Source organism: Nelumbo nucifera, chromosome 4 (genome assembly GCF_055504915.1).
Source record: "Nelumbo nucifera cultivar China Antique chromosome 4, China Antique-T2T, whole genome shotgun sequence".
Taxonomy (NCBI): Eukaryota; Viridiplantae; Streptophyta; class Magnoliopsida; order Proteales; family Nelumbonaceae; genus Nelumbo; species Nelumbo nucifera.
Genome location: NC_142652.1, coordinates 11062186 through 11080679, shown reverse-complemented (window position 1 = coordinate 11080679; position 18494 = coordinate 11062186). Strand labels below are relative to the sequence as shown.

General features: G+C 39.3%; 1 protein-coding gene across 3 annotated transcripts in view; it reads right to left on the bottom strand.

Moving 5' to 3' along the window:
• The window catches only part of ATM (Serine/Threonine-kinase ATM-like protein), a 151152-nt gene that overhangs the window by 107781 nt on the left and 24877 nt on the right, over positions 1 to 18494 (bottom strand). For all 3 annotated transcript variants that reach the window (XM_088902617.1, XM_088902618.1, XM_088902619.1), the window contains 7 exons: positions 14760 to 14906; positions 14591 to 14677; positions 14323 to 14510; positions 12986 to 13601; positions 12809 to 12880; positions 12492 to 12656; positions 8587 to 8712 (listed from right to left, as the gene is read on the bottom strand). In XM_088902617.1, the coding sequence (XP_088758743.1) occupies positions 8587 to 8712; positions 12492 to 12656; positions 12809 to 12880; positions 12986 to 13601; positions 14323 to 14510; positions 14591 to 14677; positions 14760 to 14906 (1401 nt within the window). The remainder of the gene's footprint in view (positions 1 to 8586; positions 8713 to 12491; positions 12657 to 12808; positions 12881 to 12985; positions 13602 to 14322; positions 14511 to 14590; positions 14678 to 14759; positions 14907 to 18494) is intronic.

Below are 18494 nucleotides of genomic sequence, written 5' to 3'. Positions count from 1 at the left end.
GAAGCTTGGGTGTGGCGCTCTGTGCTTGGAAGCCGTCTTGTGACTGCTAAAGGAGGGCGGTTCAGGTTTGGAAGAGTTTGGGTTACTCTGGTAGGTGCGGCAGTGTCTTCTCTCTCCCGCCCATCTGCTGGACGGAGCAAAACCCTAGTTTTTCAAGCACCCAAGTTCTGGTTTGACTTCAAGTAAGTTTACATAGTCAAAATTTTCTGTTCTTTGATTTTCGTTTGATTAATGGAGACATACGGAAGTGAGTTCAAGCAGGTGCCAGCTTCTGGACCTGCTCCAGTAGATTCCGTTTTGACGGGTGTTACCACAATTAAGCTAGATGGGACGAACTATCTTGCTTGGGCCCAGTCTATAAAAATCTATGTTTGTAGTAGAGGAAAACCCGGGTATCTCACAGGCAGCAAGGTGAAACCCGAAGAGACAGACCCTGAATTTGAAAGATGGATGCAAGAGAACTATACTATTATAGGATGGTTAGTCAACTCTATGCAACCTCATATAAGCCAGCACTATCTCTGGATGTCTACGGCTAAGGAGATATGGGACAGTGTAACTGAGACCTATTCACAGAAACTGAATGTAGCCAGAGCATACAAATTGAAAAGTGATGTGAAGAACCTGAGACAGGGGGAGAAGAGTGAGGCAATCTACTACTCTATACTAAAGTCCCTATGGCAGGAAATTGATGTTATGGAAACTGTGGTATGGGAGAGTAAAAAGGATGCTGAAATGTATAGAAAGCTAGTGGAGAGAAATAGGGTGTTTGAGTTTCTCACTGGACTCAACCCTGAGTTTGATATTATCAGACGGAACATTTTGGCCAGGGATGAGGTTACTCTTTCACAGGCATATGCTATGATAAGCAGTGAGGAGAGTAAGCGGCAGGTGCAGTTGCAGACTCCATCTACAGAACATTTTGCACATGCGAGAATGAAACCGAAGGGCCCTACTGAGAAAAGAGAGCAGTTGTGTGAATATTGCAAGAAACCACGGCATATAAAGGACACCTGCTGGAAGCTTCATCCTGAATTTCTTCCTGATAGATTTAAGAACAATAATAACCCTAAGAAGGGCAGTCAGGTGGGAAAATCCAAGACTGCTAACGCTGCTACAGTGCCTGAAAGGGGGAAGTAAGGAAAGCGAAGAAAAATCAACTATTGAGCAGTTGGCTGCAATGAAGCTGGATTTTGAGAAGTATGGGAGGCTCCTAAATCACCTGGAAGCTACGGTTTCTTCAACTCACCCTTCCAACAGTACATCATCTTCATCGCCTTTTGCTCACTCAGGTACTCGTGCTTCTGCGAATCATGCTTCAGCTTCAGGTAATCGTAAAATCCCTTGGATTATTGATTCCAGTGCATCAGACCATATGACTAGCCTATCTAACCTGTTTTGCTCATATCACCTCCTCTCTAGGAAAGAGAAAATATCCCTTGTCGATGGGTCCCTTGCCCCCATCTCTGGTAAAGGTGATATAAAGACCTCTGACACCCTGTTCTTATCTTCTGTTCTTCATGTCCCTAAGCTTAACACAAACCTCTTATCTGTTAGTAGCTTAACAAAGTCAATGAATTGCAGCATAACTTTCTTTCCCACTCATTATGCTTTTCAGGACTTGTAGTCTCAGAGGATGATTGGGAGTGGCCATGAGGCAAACGGAATATACTTGCTGGACACACCAGATCAAGCTTTGGGACCACCTCATGGAGCTGCCTTAGAGTCAGTCGTATCAGAGTCTGTTAACAAAATTTTATTATGTCATTTTCGGTTTGGTCACTTGTCCTTTTCTGCTTTGAGTCATCTGTTCCCAGATATGTTTAAAGGAGTGTCCTTATCGAGTCTTCATTGTGAATCATGTGAGCTGGCAAAGCATTGTAGACATTCCTATTCAATTAGCAATAAAAGATCATTTTCTCCTTTCCATATTGTTCACTCTGATGTGCGGGGGCCATATCACATGCCAACCATGGGGGGTTACAGGTACTTTATCCTTTTCATTGATGATTACTCACGTTACACTTGGATTTATCTCATGAAATCCAGGGATGAAGTACAAGCTATTGTGAAAAATTTTCATGAATTCATCCTCACCCAGTTTAATACCCGTATCAAAATATTCCGCTCTAACAATGCTAAGGAGTATTTTGAGAGAACCCTCTCCACCTATCTTGAAACTTTTGGGGTTATTCATCAAAGTTCTTGTTCCTACACTCCACAACAAAACGGGGTGGCGGAAAGAAAGAACAGGCATGTGGTTGAGGTTGCCAGATCCCTTTTATTTGCATCTCAGGTTCCTATAAAGTTTTGGGGAGATGTTGTTCTTACTGCTACCTTTCTGATCAACCGTATGCCCTCCCGGGTCCTTGGCTTTAAAACCCCTTTTAATCTTCTCTTCCCGGATGAGGATCTCTTTTCTCTTCCTCTCCGTGTGTTTGGGTGTACTTGCTATGTGCATATTCATAGTCACCAAAGGCACAAGTTTGAACCCAAGGCTCATAAGTGCGTGTTTCTGGGATATGCTTCCACACAGAAGGGTTATTGTTGTTTTGATCCGGTTCGTGGCACCCGCTTTGTATCTCGGGATGTCACCTTTGCAGAGTTGACTCCCTTCTTCAGTATTCCTCCTGAGGGGAGAAATCTGATGAGTACTTTGCTATGACTCCAGCTGTTCCGCTTCCCATTCCTTGTGAGTCCGATCATGGGGTGTCCACCTCTTCCACTGGACCTACCCCTGATGTCCCTGCTCCCCCTCCTGCTCTCCAGAGGTGGTACCAAAGGCAGAGATTCAGACATGTGCAGGTTGTTTCCACTCCTTCAGAAGAGCATCTTGCCACTCCCATCATTCCTGAGGAAACAGGTCAGCCCTCTACTGACCCATCTCTGGCTGTTCCAGCCCTTGACCTTCCTATTGCTCTTCGCAAGGGCAAGCGGAAGTATACAGCCCATTGTATATCCGAACACTTATCTTACAACCTTCTCTCCCCTTCCTACTACTCTTTTTTTGCCTCTGTTTCTTCCCATGTGATACCCAGGTCTGTACCGGAAGCTTTATCTCAAGCTGAATGGAGGGATGCTATGATGACTGAACTTGATGCACTGCATAAGAATCATACCTGGGACATTGTGGACTTGCTGGAAGGAAAGGAACCAGTGGGTTGTAAATGGGTGTTTACTATTAAATATCACTCTGATGGCTCTGTTGAGAGGTTTAAGGCTCTGTTGGTTGCTAAGGGTTACACCCAAATGTATGGCATTGACTATCTGGAGACATTTGCTCCTTTAGCAAGGATGACTTCAGTCAGGGTTTTACTTTCTCTGGCAGCTACTTTTGACTGGCCCCTACACTAGTTTGATGTTAAGAATGCCTTCTTGAATGGAGAACTGCATGAAGAGGTCTATATGTCTCTACCTCCAGGAGTGTATGGAAAGAAATGAAAGGCAAGGTGTGTAAACTACACAAATCCCTTTATGGTCTCAAACAATCTCCTCGGGCTTGGTTTGAGAGATTTCGGGCTGCTCTTGTCTCCTTTGGCTACATTCAAACACAATCTAATCATACACTGTTCTTGAAGAGAAATGATTCTCTGGTGACCTTCTTGATTGTTTATGTTGATGATATTGTGGTCACGGGTAATGACATTGAAGAGGCCAATAAACTAAAAGCATTTCTCAACTCTGAATTTGACATCAAAGATTTGGGAGATCTTCGGTATTTCTTGGGCATTGAAGTTGCTCGATCTAAGGATGGTATATCCATATCTCAGCGCAAATATGTCCTTGATCTTCTTGCTGAAACTGGTAAACTTGGAGCTAAACCCATCTCCACTCCCATTGATCCTAATCATAAGCTTTCTGCCACAGATGGTGCACCTTTGTCTGATAAAGGAGTGTTTCAGAGACTGCTTGGGAAGTTGTTATACCTTTGCATGACTCGGCCAGATATTTCCTATGCAGTAAGTGTTCTCAGTCAATTTATGCATTCTCCCAGAGATACTCATCTAGCTGCTGCAGAAAGGGTTCTGTGCTACTTAAAAGATACTCCAGGGAAAGGTATTCTATTTGCTAAGCATGGTCACATGAAGCTGGAAGCCTTTGCTGATGCAGATTGGGCAGGATGTATTGATGACAGAAGGTCCACCTCTGGTTATTGTGCTCTGGTTGCTGGGAATATTGTGTTTTGGAGGAGTAAGAAACAATCAGTAGTTGCTAGATCTTCAACTGAAGCAGAATACAGGGCAACGGCTCATGGTGTGTCAGAATTACTATGGCTACGATCCCTTCTAGAGGAGTTGGGGGTGGACTACGAAAAACCAATGATGCTCTATTGTGACAACCAAGCTGCTATCAACATTGCACATAATCCTGTTCAGCATGACAAAACTAAGCACATTGAGGTTGATAGGCATTTCATAAGGGAAAGAGTCTCTTCAGGAGAAGTTTGTTTACCATTTATCACATCAGAAGAGCAACTGGCTGATATCTTGACCAAGGGAATTCCCAGGGGTAAATTGACACACTATATAAGCAAGCTGAGCATGATTGACATCTATGCTCAGCTTGAGGGGGAGTGTAAAGAGACTGGGCCGAATGGGCCCTAACAGCCTCTCATGTGATATCCTTTATTTTATCTTTTATTTTATGTTGATGGGCCTCACTTAATGGGCCTGTTATTTGTTCTTATTTTACTTTCTTTATGTAACTGCCAAGCTGGCCACCCACTTAAGGGTATACTTGTCATCATCAATTTTTTAGAGATTAATAAAAAAATAGGGTTAGAGGAGAAGAGTGATTAATTCGACTTCTTCTCTTCTTACCTCTTCTCTTCGTCATCTTCCTCTCTTATACAGTTATTCAGATCTGTTCTATTCTGCTAATCACTAAATTTATTCTTGATATTAGAGGACTGATTTACATCTGGCACGATCTATAAAGATTCATGTCTATAGTAGAGGTAAACTAGGGTTTCTCATGGGCAGTAAGGAGAAACAGAAAGAGACAAATCCTACATATGAGAAATGGATGTAGGATAACTACACAGTTATTGGATGGTTAGTAAATTCTATACAGCCCCACATAAGTCAACATTATCTTTGGATGACTTCAGCCAAGGAGATATGGGATAGTGTTACAAAAACATATTCTCGGAAATTGAATGTTGCAAGGGCCTACAAACTGAAGAATAATGTGAAAAATCTAAAATAGGGGGAGAGGAGTGTAGTTGTCTACTACTTAATATTGAAGTCACTATAGCAAGAGATTGATGTTATGGAAGCAGTTGTATGGGAAAGCACCAAGGATGTAGAGACATTTAGGAAATTTGTGGAAAGAAACAAGGTGTTTGAGTTTCTTACAAGACTTAATAAAAGATCAGTGATTAATAAAAGATCAATTTCTCATTTCCATATTGTGCACTCTGATGTGTGGGGGCCATATCATTTATCTGATGATTTTTCTCATTACAAGTATTCCATCCTTTTCATTGATGATTTCTCTCGTTATACTTGGATTTACCTTATAAGATCCTGAGATGAAGTGTCAAATATTGTACAAAAATTTCATGAACTTAATCTTACCCAGTTTAATACTCGAATCAAAATATTCTGATCTGATAATGCAAAGGAATATTTTGAGAAGAACCTTTCCTCCTACTTTGATACCTTTGGAGATATTCATCAGAGTTCTTGTTTCTACACTCCACAACAAAATGGTGTGGCAGAAAGGAAAAACTGACATGTGGTTGAGGTTGCTAGGAGCCTCCTTTTTGCTTCTCATGTTCCTGTTAAGTTTTGGGGGGATGTTGTCCTTACAACTACATACTTGATAAACCGGATGCCTTCCTGAGTTCTAGGTTTTAAAACCCCCTTTAGCCTCCTATTTCCAAATGAAGATCTCTTCGCTCTTCCTCTCTGGGTGTTTGGGTGCACTTATTATATTCATGTTCATAGTCATCAGAGACATAAGTTTGAGCCTAAAGCACACAAGTGTGTCGTCTTGGGATATGCCTCCACACAAAAGGGGTATTGTTGTTTTGATCTGGTTTGTAGCATTCGCTTTGTTTCCAAAAATGTCACATTTGTTGAGTCTGTTCCTTTCTTTGGTACTTCTCCTGAGGGGGAGCATTCAGAGAAGTTGTTTCCAGTGTCACCATTTGTCCCTCTTCTAATCCCCATTGAGTCTCCTCTCGTCGAGCCTTCTATTGGGTCTTCTTCTCATGTTCCTGCTCCCCCTCCTCCTGCTCATCCTCCCACATTTTCTACCCATCCTATTGTCCAAAGGTGGTACCAGAGACAAAGACTCAAGGATGTGCAAGTTGTTTCCACACCTTCAGATGAGCCTCCTGCACCTCCCATCACTACTGAGGTAACAGGTCAGCCCTCTTCTACCACTTCTGATACCTTCCCTGACCTTGATCTCCCTATTGATCTTCGCAAAGGCAAATGGAAATGTATAGTTCATTGCATTTCAAACACCTGTCCTACAGCCTTCTTTCCCCTTTCCTACTATTCCTTTCTTGCCTCTGTTTCCACACATGTGACTCCCAGATCTGTCCCAGAAAGGAGGGATGCTATGATGACTAAATTAGATGCTTTGCATAAGAACAATACCTGGGAAATTGTGGATTTGCTTGAGAGAAAGGAACAAGTTGGCTGTAAGAGGGTGCTCACAAGTATCATTCAGATGGTACTATTGAAAGATTTAAGGCCCGTTTGGTTGCTAAAGGATACACTCAGATGTATGGTATTGATTACCTAGAGACTTTTGCCCTAGTGGCCAAAATGACTTCAATTCGCATTTTGCTATCTTTAGCTGCTACTTTTGATTGGCCACTTCATCAATTCAATGTTAAAAATGCTTTCTTGAATGGGGACCTACATGAAGAGGTTTATACGTCTTTACCTCCAGGGGTGTATGGGAAGGAGATGCAAAGGAAGGTTTGTAAACTAAAGAAGTCCCTTTATGGCTTTAAGCAATCTCATAGAGCCTGGTTTGACAGATTTTGGGCTGCCCTTGTTACTTTTGAGTACACACAGACTCAATCAAATCATACCCTATTTGTTAAGAGGGGAAATTCCTTGGTGACCCTTCTGATTGTCTATGTTGATGATATTGTGGTTACTGGTAATGATACTCAGGAAGTTACTCATCTCAAAAGATTTTTTACACTAAGTTTGAGATTAAAGACTTGGGTGGACTCAGATATTTCTTGGGAATTGAAGTTGTCAGATCTAAGGATGGTATCTTCATTTCTCAACATAAGTATGTTCTTGAACTTTTGCAGAGACTGGCAAACTAGGTGTTTGACCAGCTTTCACTCTATAGACCTAAATCATAAGTTGTCAGCTACTGATGGTGAACTATTGACTGATAGGGAAGTGTTCCAAAGACTGGTTGGGAAGTTATTATATATTTGCATGACTCGACCAGATATTTCCTATGCAATTAGTGTAATTAGTTAGTTCATGTGTTCTCCCAAAGATACACATTTAGCAGCTGCTAAGAGGGTTATATGCTATCTAAAAGAGACTCTAGGGAAAGGTATCTTGTTTGCTAAGCATGGACACATGAAGCTAGAAGCATACACTGATGCTGACTGGGCTGGATGTATTGATGATAGAAGGTCAACTTCAAGTTACTATGCTATGGTGGCAGGGAACATTGTGTATCATGGAGGAGTAAGAAGCAATTTGTAGTGGCTAGATCCTCGGCTGTTGCAAAGTACAGGGCAATGGCACATGGAGTTTTATAACTTTTATGGTTGAGATCACTTTTAGAAGAATTGGGTATAGACTGTAAGAAGCCAATGATGTTATATTGTGACAACCAGGCCGCTATCAACATTGCACATAATCCTATTCAGCATGACAGAACTAAGCACATAGAAGTTGACAGGCACTTTATACGAGAGAGAGTTGCTTCAGGAGAAGTCTGTCTACCATTTATTGCTTCTGAAGAATAGTTGGTTGTTGTTTTGACAAAAGGTGGTTCACTATATAAGCAAGTTGGGCATGATTGATATCTATGCTCAGCTTGAGGGGGAGTGTCGAGAGGCTGGGTCGAATGGGCCCTGGCCCATTTATCTTATTGATTAGTTTTTTCTTGTTGCTTGTTCTTAATCGGCCTTTTCTTTAGGGGCCTTTAATTCTTTTTATGTTTTCTAACTATGCTGATGAGGCGGACGCCCACTTAAGGGCAGACTTGTAATTTATGTAATCTTAGTAAGATTAATAAAAGATTAGAGTGGAGGAAGAGGAGATTATCGAACTCCTTCTTTCTCCATTCTTCCTTCTTCTTCTTGCTGTCTTCTTCAGTTCTTCTTCTTCTCTTCCTCTTCTGCTATAATCTGAAATATTTTTACTATTTTTTATTGGTCTGAATCACATCTTCAAGCAGCCCCTAATTCCCAAATCATGGTCATGCAATGCAAGAATATGATTCAGAGAGTAACTTCTCACAGAAAAATAAACCAAGAACTGAAGAACTGATAAAGAACCACCAACTATTTTTTTAAGTACAGATGGCCTACATGAGCAGCACAGGGAAAGAAGAGGGATATTTTGATCAGTCACTGTAGAAAATCACCTGGCCAGCATCAGGATGAAGTATGATAAAATTGCATATGCAGTCTATCAACTTAACACGTCCAAACCAATCAAGATGATCAAAGTTAGCAACTTTTTCTACCAAATCGCCGAGAAATATCAAGCTCTGAAAAGTAACAACAGGCAGAAAGCCATCAAGAAATAAAATGTATAAGCCGAAGCTTCTGCATATAGAAATATGACCTAAACCATAATAAGTTATGTAGGAGCATTCAGTAATGTCTGAATTATCACTATTCTAACATTTATATTCCCTTCCTTTGTACTTTATAATCTTACTAACAAATGATCAGTAGAAGAACGTCAACAGTTGTTCATATATGATAATCCAACAAGCACCCAAATCAGTTTTTCTCCTTGTGACCATTAGAATTAACTTATTTAATCTAATATAAATGTAAAAATGCACAGCATAACCAAAGGAAAATATTGATCATTTAAATTGGCAAAGGAAAACAAACTCAAAAGACAAGGTACAAAGCAAACTCCCAAGCAGCACAGCAATAATTCTCAAACGAGGTTCAGACTGTAATATGTTTAATATAACTTACTACAACCCTCATCCACAGAACATACTCCTGAATAAAATCTGAAATACTACACATCAACCACCAAAACTCATCAACTTGGTGATATATAAAATGTTACTAGATGCATTATTTGTTTTTTTGTTAATAATAATGAAAGTATTATACAAAGAAAAACAGAGATTACAAAAGGAGGTTAAGAGGTTCAAAGGGTGCAATTCCCCAGAACATTACACCTTTCACTGTATTTTTAGAGGTTTGGAAGGAGAGAATAGAATAATTTTTCAAAAAAAGACAAGTCACTTCCAACAAATATGTAGACATATTCCACCTATCATTCTGGACTCGACTTTGCTCCTTGGTCAGTATAAAGATGCAGGTCATATGAAGATTTTTTTCTTTTTGATAAGTAACTTCAAGTTTTATTAGATAATAACTTAAAATATTACAATCATTACAAGCACCCCTTTGAGAGGCACAAGATGCTACCTCTCCACAAGAAAAGAGAAACAAATTACACTTGAGCCCAAAACAATTGATTTCTATTCACCCCTTGCATGACTAATGTATCTGCCATCCTATTTGCTGATCTCCTCACCCATTGTATCCACATATTCATATTTCTAATTAGCCATTTAAAAATTTTCATCCCACTCCTATAACACCAAATTATGGACTTTGGAACATTAAGCCACCGCACCACCAATTTTGAATCCCCTTCAATCACCACACTTACTATATTCAATTCTTTAGCAATCTGTACAACTTGTAGAACAGCATGCAGTTCCAATTTCTCCATACATCATCAAAGGAAAACCAAGAGAACAAATCCAGAGTCTTGAGCCAATGAATCACCATGGCCATCACACTATCCCTCACGTCTTCTTTACTCCTCTCCTTCACTAAGAAGATTCTTGCATTCCTTTCTTCCCATATAGTCCAAGCCATGGCTGCTCTCACACATCTCCACATTATTCTTCCCATATTTTCAAGCCAAGTAAAAGTAAAAGGATCAAAAAGCATGTTGACTTCCATTGATAGAATCCACTTGCACCCAAACAAAGAAAAGGAACCATTCCCAAATCCCAAATATCTGCAGCAAATGAACAGGATATCAGTAGACTCTGGCCGATCAATTTTCCACCCCTAGCCTCTCTTTCTCCCCAACCTTCAACATTTGCACAGTAGACTCCGGCCGATCTCCCTCCTTTTTGGGCAACAAAACTCCTTGAGGTTCTTACAACGTCCCTGCTACCTCTTCTTCACTGAAACTCCAAAGTCCTTTTGCCTTTTGCGTATTTAGAAATCACCCATACCCATTCTTCTCTTTGATCCCTACTTCTTGAGAGTTTTTCGAAAGACCCTTCCCAAATTGCCTTTTACCAATAACACCCCTTCCTTTCTTCACCCCAAACTTTGCCAGCTCAACACTCCTTCCACTTCCCCTCATCCTATAGGCCCCACCTGCTGAAAATCAAAATTAAATCCTCCCGCCACCTGTGTCCCTCCATCTGTCCCTACTTCCACATGTGACTCAAGCTCCTCCTTTCTTTTACCCTCCTACCTCGCCACATGTCCCTAACTGAAACAATCAGATCCTAACTCTTTCTCTGAAATTCCAGAATTGCCCTTTCCCAACATCCACCTCACTCTCGTCTTCTCCTTCAACTGACTCTTTGCCTCCCTCTCATGAACACTGCTCTCCTGAAACCCATCGCAGAATCCCTCTTCCTCCTCTTCATTCCCCTTCTAGGTACAGTTCTTGATCTTTCTTTTGTACAACATGCAAGTTTTCTACATATTAAATCTTTTAAAGCCAACCCGAAGGTCAAATTGCTTTTTGTTCCAACTTAATGTTTAGAAGTTCAACCATCCAGGTTGAATGAGTTCACCATGAGATCATAATTACCCAGAAAAGATCTCCAAATTACTAATCTAGAAAAAGAAAATAACAAAAAAATCAGAAACTAAATAAAATAGAAGAAAACTTCAGGAAATATAGAATCATCATAAAACAGCAATGTGAAAGCTCCAACTACAATTGATCAAATAAGCATCATTACAAACACTTGGTAATGATGTCCAGTGCTACCCAAAAGTGAAGCTAATTTTTACTTAGTAATGCTAGTTCAATATTGACATTCTTCTCACTCCAGCAGACCATAATGCACATTTAATCTCCATACTCAAATATCTAGCCTGTGGATATTTGACTTGAATGCCAAGAGATGTCTCCCAGCAGAACTCCTGAGGATTAGGAATGGATAAACCCAAAGTGCTATTCACAAGGTTTAAAGCAGAAACTACTTCCAACTCCAAATAACCAAGATCCATTATGTGGTTATGTTGTGTGAGGAGAAATATTCAATATGAGTTTGGAGACACATGTACCAGTGATCAGATGAACAGAACAAAGTGGATGGTGGCATGAGCAAATGAAGAACCAAACAAGTGATGATTACAGGAGTATTTCTGGAATTTTGTTCAACAATCTTAATCTCAAGTAGGTAACATTATATGATACAATAGAAGACCACGCTGAAAAGGCCAATGGGAGTCTCTTGTATTCCCATTTTCTTTTAATGAAATTAGAATTTCTGGAACCTCATTCAACAATCTTGATCTCAAGTAGGTATCATCATATGATACATAGAAGACCATGCTGGAAAGACCAATGGGAGTTTCTTGTATTTTCTTTTTCTTTTACTGAAATTTTTTGCTTAATATAAAAAAAAAAAGACCACAATGAGAGATGGTGAAAAGGTCAGCAAGGTAGATGCTAGTGATGATAGGTGGATATAGGTGACTACCCAATACGCACAAAATGAAAGTTGATAGTCAAGTATGTAATTCCCCATCCACGTCATCTACTTTGTTATCATAAGTTCATGAGATTAAAGTTGGCATGAATCAAATATTTTATAATTCCAATAAACAAAGGAATACACAACAATTACAATATGAATATCCCAACATTTTTGTTGCATTTGGCATGCAAACTTTACTAAGGGCACTATAGTGTATTGTAATTGTAAATTGCACAGTTGGTCCAAATTCAATGAACAACTTTTCACTCTTATTCTTCCTCTACTCACTTCTTCATCTGATCTTCATCACCCTTCTTCTATTCTTGTTTACCTTAATCTATCAGAACCAAACTCAACCCCAATGAATAAATACAAAAACAAAAGCGCTCATGGAAAACAGATCCATAAGTTTAACCAAAATCAAAAGTTTAAAAAGAATCAAATAATCACAAGTTCCAACAAGGTAATGACACTAATTTTTTACTCCACACTTAAGTCCTAAACCTGACAGACAGAAACACATGGTACCAGTTTCTTTTTCAAGACTGTACCTGTTCAGATGCCTTTCCTGGAACAGATTGATAGACACGTTTATCCTCTCCACCAGAGCCCAAAGAAACTAACCTTCCCAGCAAACATTGAGCAGCAGATAAAATGTTAAAACAACTGAGTTTAAGTGCCACTCTCATCTCAATCATATTATTCATTGAAGCAACCTACAAGAAAAGAAACAGAGTAAATAAAATTGAATTCTCCATGGAGACCCCACTCTGATCAAATAGAAACCTCTAATTTCTATCTAATCAAAATTCAGATCACAAATATAAACAGAAATTCCATCAAACCAATGTCCAGAAGATCGAATTACCAAGTCTGACAGATATGCAAAAGAGGATGACGAAAAATGTTCACAGAGACTCAGAAGAATAATTTCACAGATCTGATCAAAAGAAAAGGCACAATCAAAACATAATTCAATTTGCAACACTCAGAAAATCTGGTGGAAGGAATTTGTCAATTGAAATAGAACAAGTATGAAATATACCTTTGGATCACTTTCATTTTCCATTAGACCAAACATGACTGTCCATGTAACAACAGGTAAAATAGAGAAAAAATTTGAAATTCCTGAAACCATGCCCAACTTCCACTTCATAGAAAAAGAAAAAGAAAAAGAAGATATGCCAGAAGAATCGTTCGGGCTAACAGCTAAAATATCCTTATCTTTGGGATCTTCATTCACATCCAGCTCCATATCAACAATCCTAGTTTTGCTGTCATCCAATGACACTTGGCAATTGATAGAAGATGAAGATTCTGGCAAGAGCACCTCGGACTGAAATTTTCTTGCAAACGCAGAATATTCCTCAAATTGTTTAGCCAAAGCCCTTAAAAGCCTCTCAATGGCTAGTGTAATAGATTTGAGCAGCACATCATCAAGAAAATTTTGATCTTTCCAAATGCTGAAAAGAGGAGAGGAAATAAAGCTTCGAAGTGAAGCCAGAATACAGCCAGTCCCATCAAGATTAGGGCCAGAGCCTAAGAAACCATGAAACTGAATATCATTGTACTTTTCCTGGATAACAGAAATAGCACAATCAAGCAATGACAGCAAATAATCAGCCATTTTGTGGAGCAAGGATGATTTTTCCTCTCCCAACCTGCAGGAAAATGAAACATGAGAAGCAGAAAAATGACATAATTTAAGGATGCCATAAGAGAATAAGTCCAAAATTCAGTTTAATAATCATGTTATATTGTTAAATTCCCTCCATGAGGACTGTATTGGTTTATTGTATTTTTTTGAAGATAAATAAAAAAGAAATTTTAAACTCAATTTCTTTTTTCCTTTTGATTTATTGTATCTCAGAAATGGATAATGTCTTTGTCTCTCTTTTCCTTTTGATTTTTCTCATTAGATTCAAGACTTCTTTGTGTATATCTTTTTCTTATGAGCCAGTTTATTGTATCTCAGAAGTTGTACAGTAGTGAAGCTTGGGTTTTAAAAAAAAAAAAGGAAATCTACAAATGTTGCCCAAAAAATACATTAGATGGGTTTATCTTTAAAAAAAAAAAAGTACATTAGATGGGTCAACTTTACCACAGGCATGAAGACATAATAAAGTTGTTAAGTTGGTTGGATCTGCCCAAGGGGCACTTTAGTCGTTGTAATTGATATATTTAAGGAGCACCTAATGATGAACATTATTGTCTTTCTGGGTGGGTGTTGATAGGTCAAAACTTTTCTGATACCATGTCTTTCCAGCATCATAGATTTTCCCCTAACTCAAATGGTGCAAATAATGCATCAAACTCTGCCAGAAGCTTACAACATTTGGAACCTAAAAAATCATGGCCCGAAGTGAGCAAGAAGCTACTTACCTCGTGATAATTGAACAGTAAATGCAATTAGATAAGAGGGTGCAAAAAAAGAAGAGATCTGATAGAAGCATCTTTTCCATCCTCTTATCCATTATATCAACAAGGAAGCAGTCATCCAATTCATGGACAAGTGGTTCCTTTATCTGTCTTGGAAGGCGTACACCATGATGGAATTGGGATTCAGAAACCTGAAAAAGAGAACCAGATATTAAAATTCAAATGCAATCCTCACTAACAAAGAGAAACTATGAAAACAAAAAACCAGCACCTGAGCACAAGTACCCAGGTTAATTTCAGCTAAGAATTCCACAGAACATTCAAACTGCTTCATAGGTTCTTGCTCATGCTCCTCTATCTGCAATGACAGTTATGACATAGCAAGTCAGCAATAGTTCATGAAACAGAACATTAGATGTTATACATCCTACCCGTCATACCTTTAACCATTCCTCTGCAGCTTCAGATACATCCAAATAAGAGCATGAACCATCATTGGTACAAAGAATGGGAGCACAACCCACACAAAGAGCAAAGGCAGCTGCAGGTAACAGCTTGACCAGACACTCATTCAAATCATAAGATTCCTATATGACAAAACATCCCATTTATATATACTACACAACCCCGCAAAAACCATTGAGGCAACTCAAAGAATTCAATACATATACAAATATCTGAAAAGAAAAATAAAATAAACAAAAGAAATAACTCCAAAGGCAAACAGAAACAATTGCAAACACATCTGCTGACATGAAATAAACCTATTTTAGTATTTTCCAACAGTAATGACACAAAGTAACATGGTAATCAATTTTCTGTAGACTAAACTTAGGAGAGAGTTGAAGAATGTGTTTCTCATTTTAACAGGCTCAAAGCTAATCCAAATATCCAATTCACCCATCAAACTTCGATGTGAGATGATGGTTGGTATTTTTAGATGATGTCTTCTCAATGAAGTTTTATGAGGCTGTCTCCAGAAATGAAGTGACTGTATCAGCAGTTAGAAGTCTTTGGAGGAACCCCATACCATGTTTGGCTAGTTTAGCTATTTTTGTTTTTTTTTTTTGATAAATAACAGAAATAATTTCATTAATCAAAACACCAAACTGGTGGCACAATGAACAGAAGGCCTACAAAGTACACTGTAAAAGACAGCTAGAAAAAACAAACAAAACATCACAAGCCAATGCTTTACAGATTACAGATTACAGATTACAGCCTGGCCCAGAGCAGCCCCATTCCAAGGTTCAAAATATCGATACACAGTATCGTTAGTTTGTTTAGTTTTTTTCTCAAATCCGGTTCAGAGGGGCCAGTTTAAGGTCCGTCCACCCCCTGAACCGGTCAAAACCCCGATACACCCTCTGTAGGGGCGTATCAGGAAGCTCCTGATACGGGCCAATACATATCAATATTTTGAACCTTGCCCCATTCTAAATTTTATTTCCCCACTCCAACTCTTGCCAAGTAGTCTGCCAGCATGTTTGCACTTCTAGGAACCCATTTGAATGAGGTGTTCAAAATGACACCTCTAAGGCAACAGCCAACTTCACCATCTGCTTGAACTCCCACAGTGATTGATCCTGTGCCTTCATCCAGCAAATAACAGTTTGACAGTCCCCCTCTACTATCGCATCCCTCAACCCCTGCTGCTGCAACAATTTCAAACCTTGAATTAAAGCCAACAATTTTGCTCTTAGTGATTTATCCAGGCCCACCGGACCTGAAAAATTGAGGACAATAGTGCCCCACCGATCTCTTACAACACCCCCCCCCACACACACACACACGCCAGATGGCCCTGGGCTTCCAAGGCAGCACTCATCAAACTTAAACTTAATCAAACCCACCACAGGACTCCAATCCAGCACCCTTTGCTGTCTGCTTCTTTGAAATCCAGCCACTGTTTGCCCCTCCCTAAGCAAATCACTGAGAGACACCTTTAAAATCATTAGCCACTAAAGCCTAATGTGCCACCCTTTATCATTGTAGTTATATCACCTCTTAACTTTCTTATATTTCTCTTCAAAAATTCTTGCATTCCTTTCACACCACAGCACCCAAAGAAAAACTCCCCTCACAAATTGCCATAGAATTTTGTCTCTGAGTAGAAAATTCATAAAATCTGTCTTGAACAAGTACACCACTGTATTTGGCGTCACCTACTTTCTTCCCACCAAAGAGAGACAGCATTGCCACAACCGAGACCCAAAGGGACAATGCAACAACAAGTGGTTGGTGAAATCCCCATTCTTCAAGCGTAGAACACATTGAGGTGAAAGGTACCAGATTTTCCACTTCCTTTGAAGTCTCTCAAAAGTGTTAATGATTTGATTAGCAGCTTCCAAACAAAAAATCTTGACTTTTGGGCAGGGAATTGGGCTAAACCACAAGAAAGGAGTGAGCCTCGAGTGGGGGGAAAAGGTTTTAGAAAAAGGACGCACAAGAATAGGTGCCCTTGACATTTTGAACCCATATCCTCTCGCCATTACCTGAAGGGAGAAGGTGGACATCTTGGAATAACTCAAGCAGCGGGATTAACTCACAAGCTTCATGCTCTCTCAAAGTTCTTCTTAACCCCAAAAAATTCCAAATCAGCCCATTTCCTTCCAGGGTTAAACCACAACTCTCTAGCAAGAAAAGAGTGAACCTCAAGTGAGGGAAAAATGTTTTCAAAAAGGACACACAAGAATAGGTGCCCTTAAAATTGTAAGCCCATATCCTCTCACCATTACCTGAAGAGAGAAGATGGACATCTTGGAGTAACTCAAGCATTGGGATTAACTCATAGGCTTCATGGTCTCTCAAAGTTCTTAACCCAAAATCCAAAATCAGCCCATTTCTTACCGGGTTGCCATTTCAGTAATTGGTTTATTTTTTTAACTTGGAAAGGATATAAATTCTAGGAAAAGATTGACACAAAGGTTTATCACCCCACCAAGTATACTCCCAAAACTTCATCCTTTGTCTTGATATGGCATCATATCTAATGTGTTGCAAAAAATTGGGAAGGTCAAAATCATTCTATGAGCTTCTAGATTTAGCACCCTTTGCTGATCTTGTGTCCATCCATTTGGCCTTTTGGGTGCAACCAATAGATGCCTTAATAACCATATGCCACGATGTCTCAATCTCTTTTGGGAATCTACACAGCCATTTACCTAACAAAGCCTTATTCCTCTCAATTAACCTCCCTATCCCAAACCTCCTCCCTTTCTTCACTTATCCACTTTCTACTTCAAAAGGTGATTATTATGATTACTACCCCCTGAATCCCAAAGGAAATCTCTCATTATCTTCTCAATTTCTTGCACAACCTTGTTGGGGCTTTCGACACTAACAAAAAGTAAATTGGGAGGTTGGAGAAGGTGGACTTGATTAAAGTTACCTGTCTCCCTTTTTGAGGTATAATTTCAGACCTGAACCCGAAGTAGAGAACTCCTAGAACAGTTCTGCCGCTACAGTAACAATGGCATCAAGTTGGCCTCCCGCACAAACACGTAGCGATAGAGGGATTGGAAGGTGCCAAAATGGGTTGACTCCTCAAAACCCAAGCTCCCAATATTCGAAAATCCTAGTTTGGGCTGAGATACAACTCAAACAAGAGAGAAAGAACCAAAAACGACCTCTATTGAAACAGCCCCCTTCTCTTTTGTAAGACTCAATGGCTTGCTGGACAAGCCAATTGAAATATTTACAAATGAGCCCCTAAAATGCTTCCTATTCACAAACAACTCCTTAAGAACAAAGCTAAATTCAAACAAACCCCCAAAAGATAAGTTTTGTTACAAAAAGACCCAAGAGACCAAAACCCAACAGATGTGCACCCAACTGCCCCTAACCAGAATCTGAATTATAAAATGATGAAAATACCACTGGACCCAAACTGTCAACAAAGCTACTCAAAAACAACAATTTAGGATCCTACTACAAAAAAAAAAATGCAAAACAGGATACATACACATTTTTTTCTTCTTTTTTCTTTTTTCTTTTTTCTTTTTTCTTTTTTCTTTTTTCTTTTTTCTTTTTTCTTTTTTCTTTTTTTTTTTTTTTGGACTCATCAATTACCATCCCCCTCCTTTAACCACTTAGACCTAGATTTTTTGTCGCAAGCAGATCTCTTCCTTTCTCAAGGTCATTTCCAGTTCAGCCTTCAACCCCAGTCTTTGTTG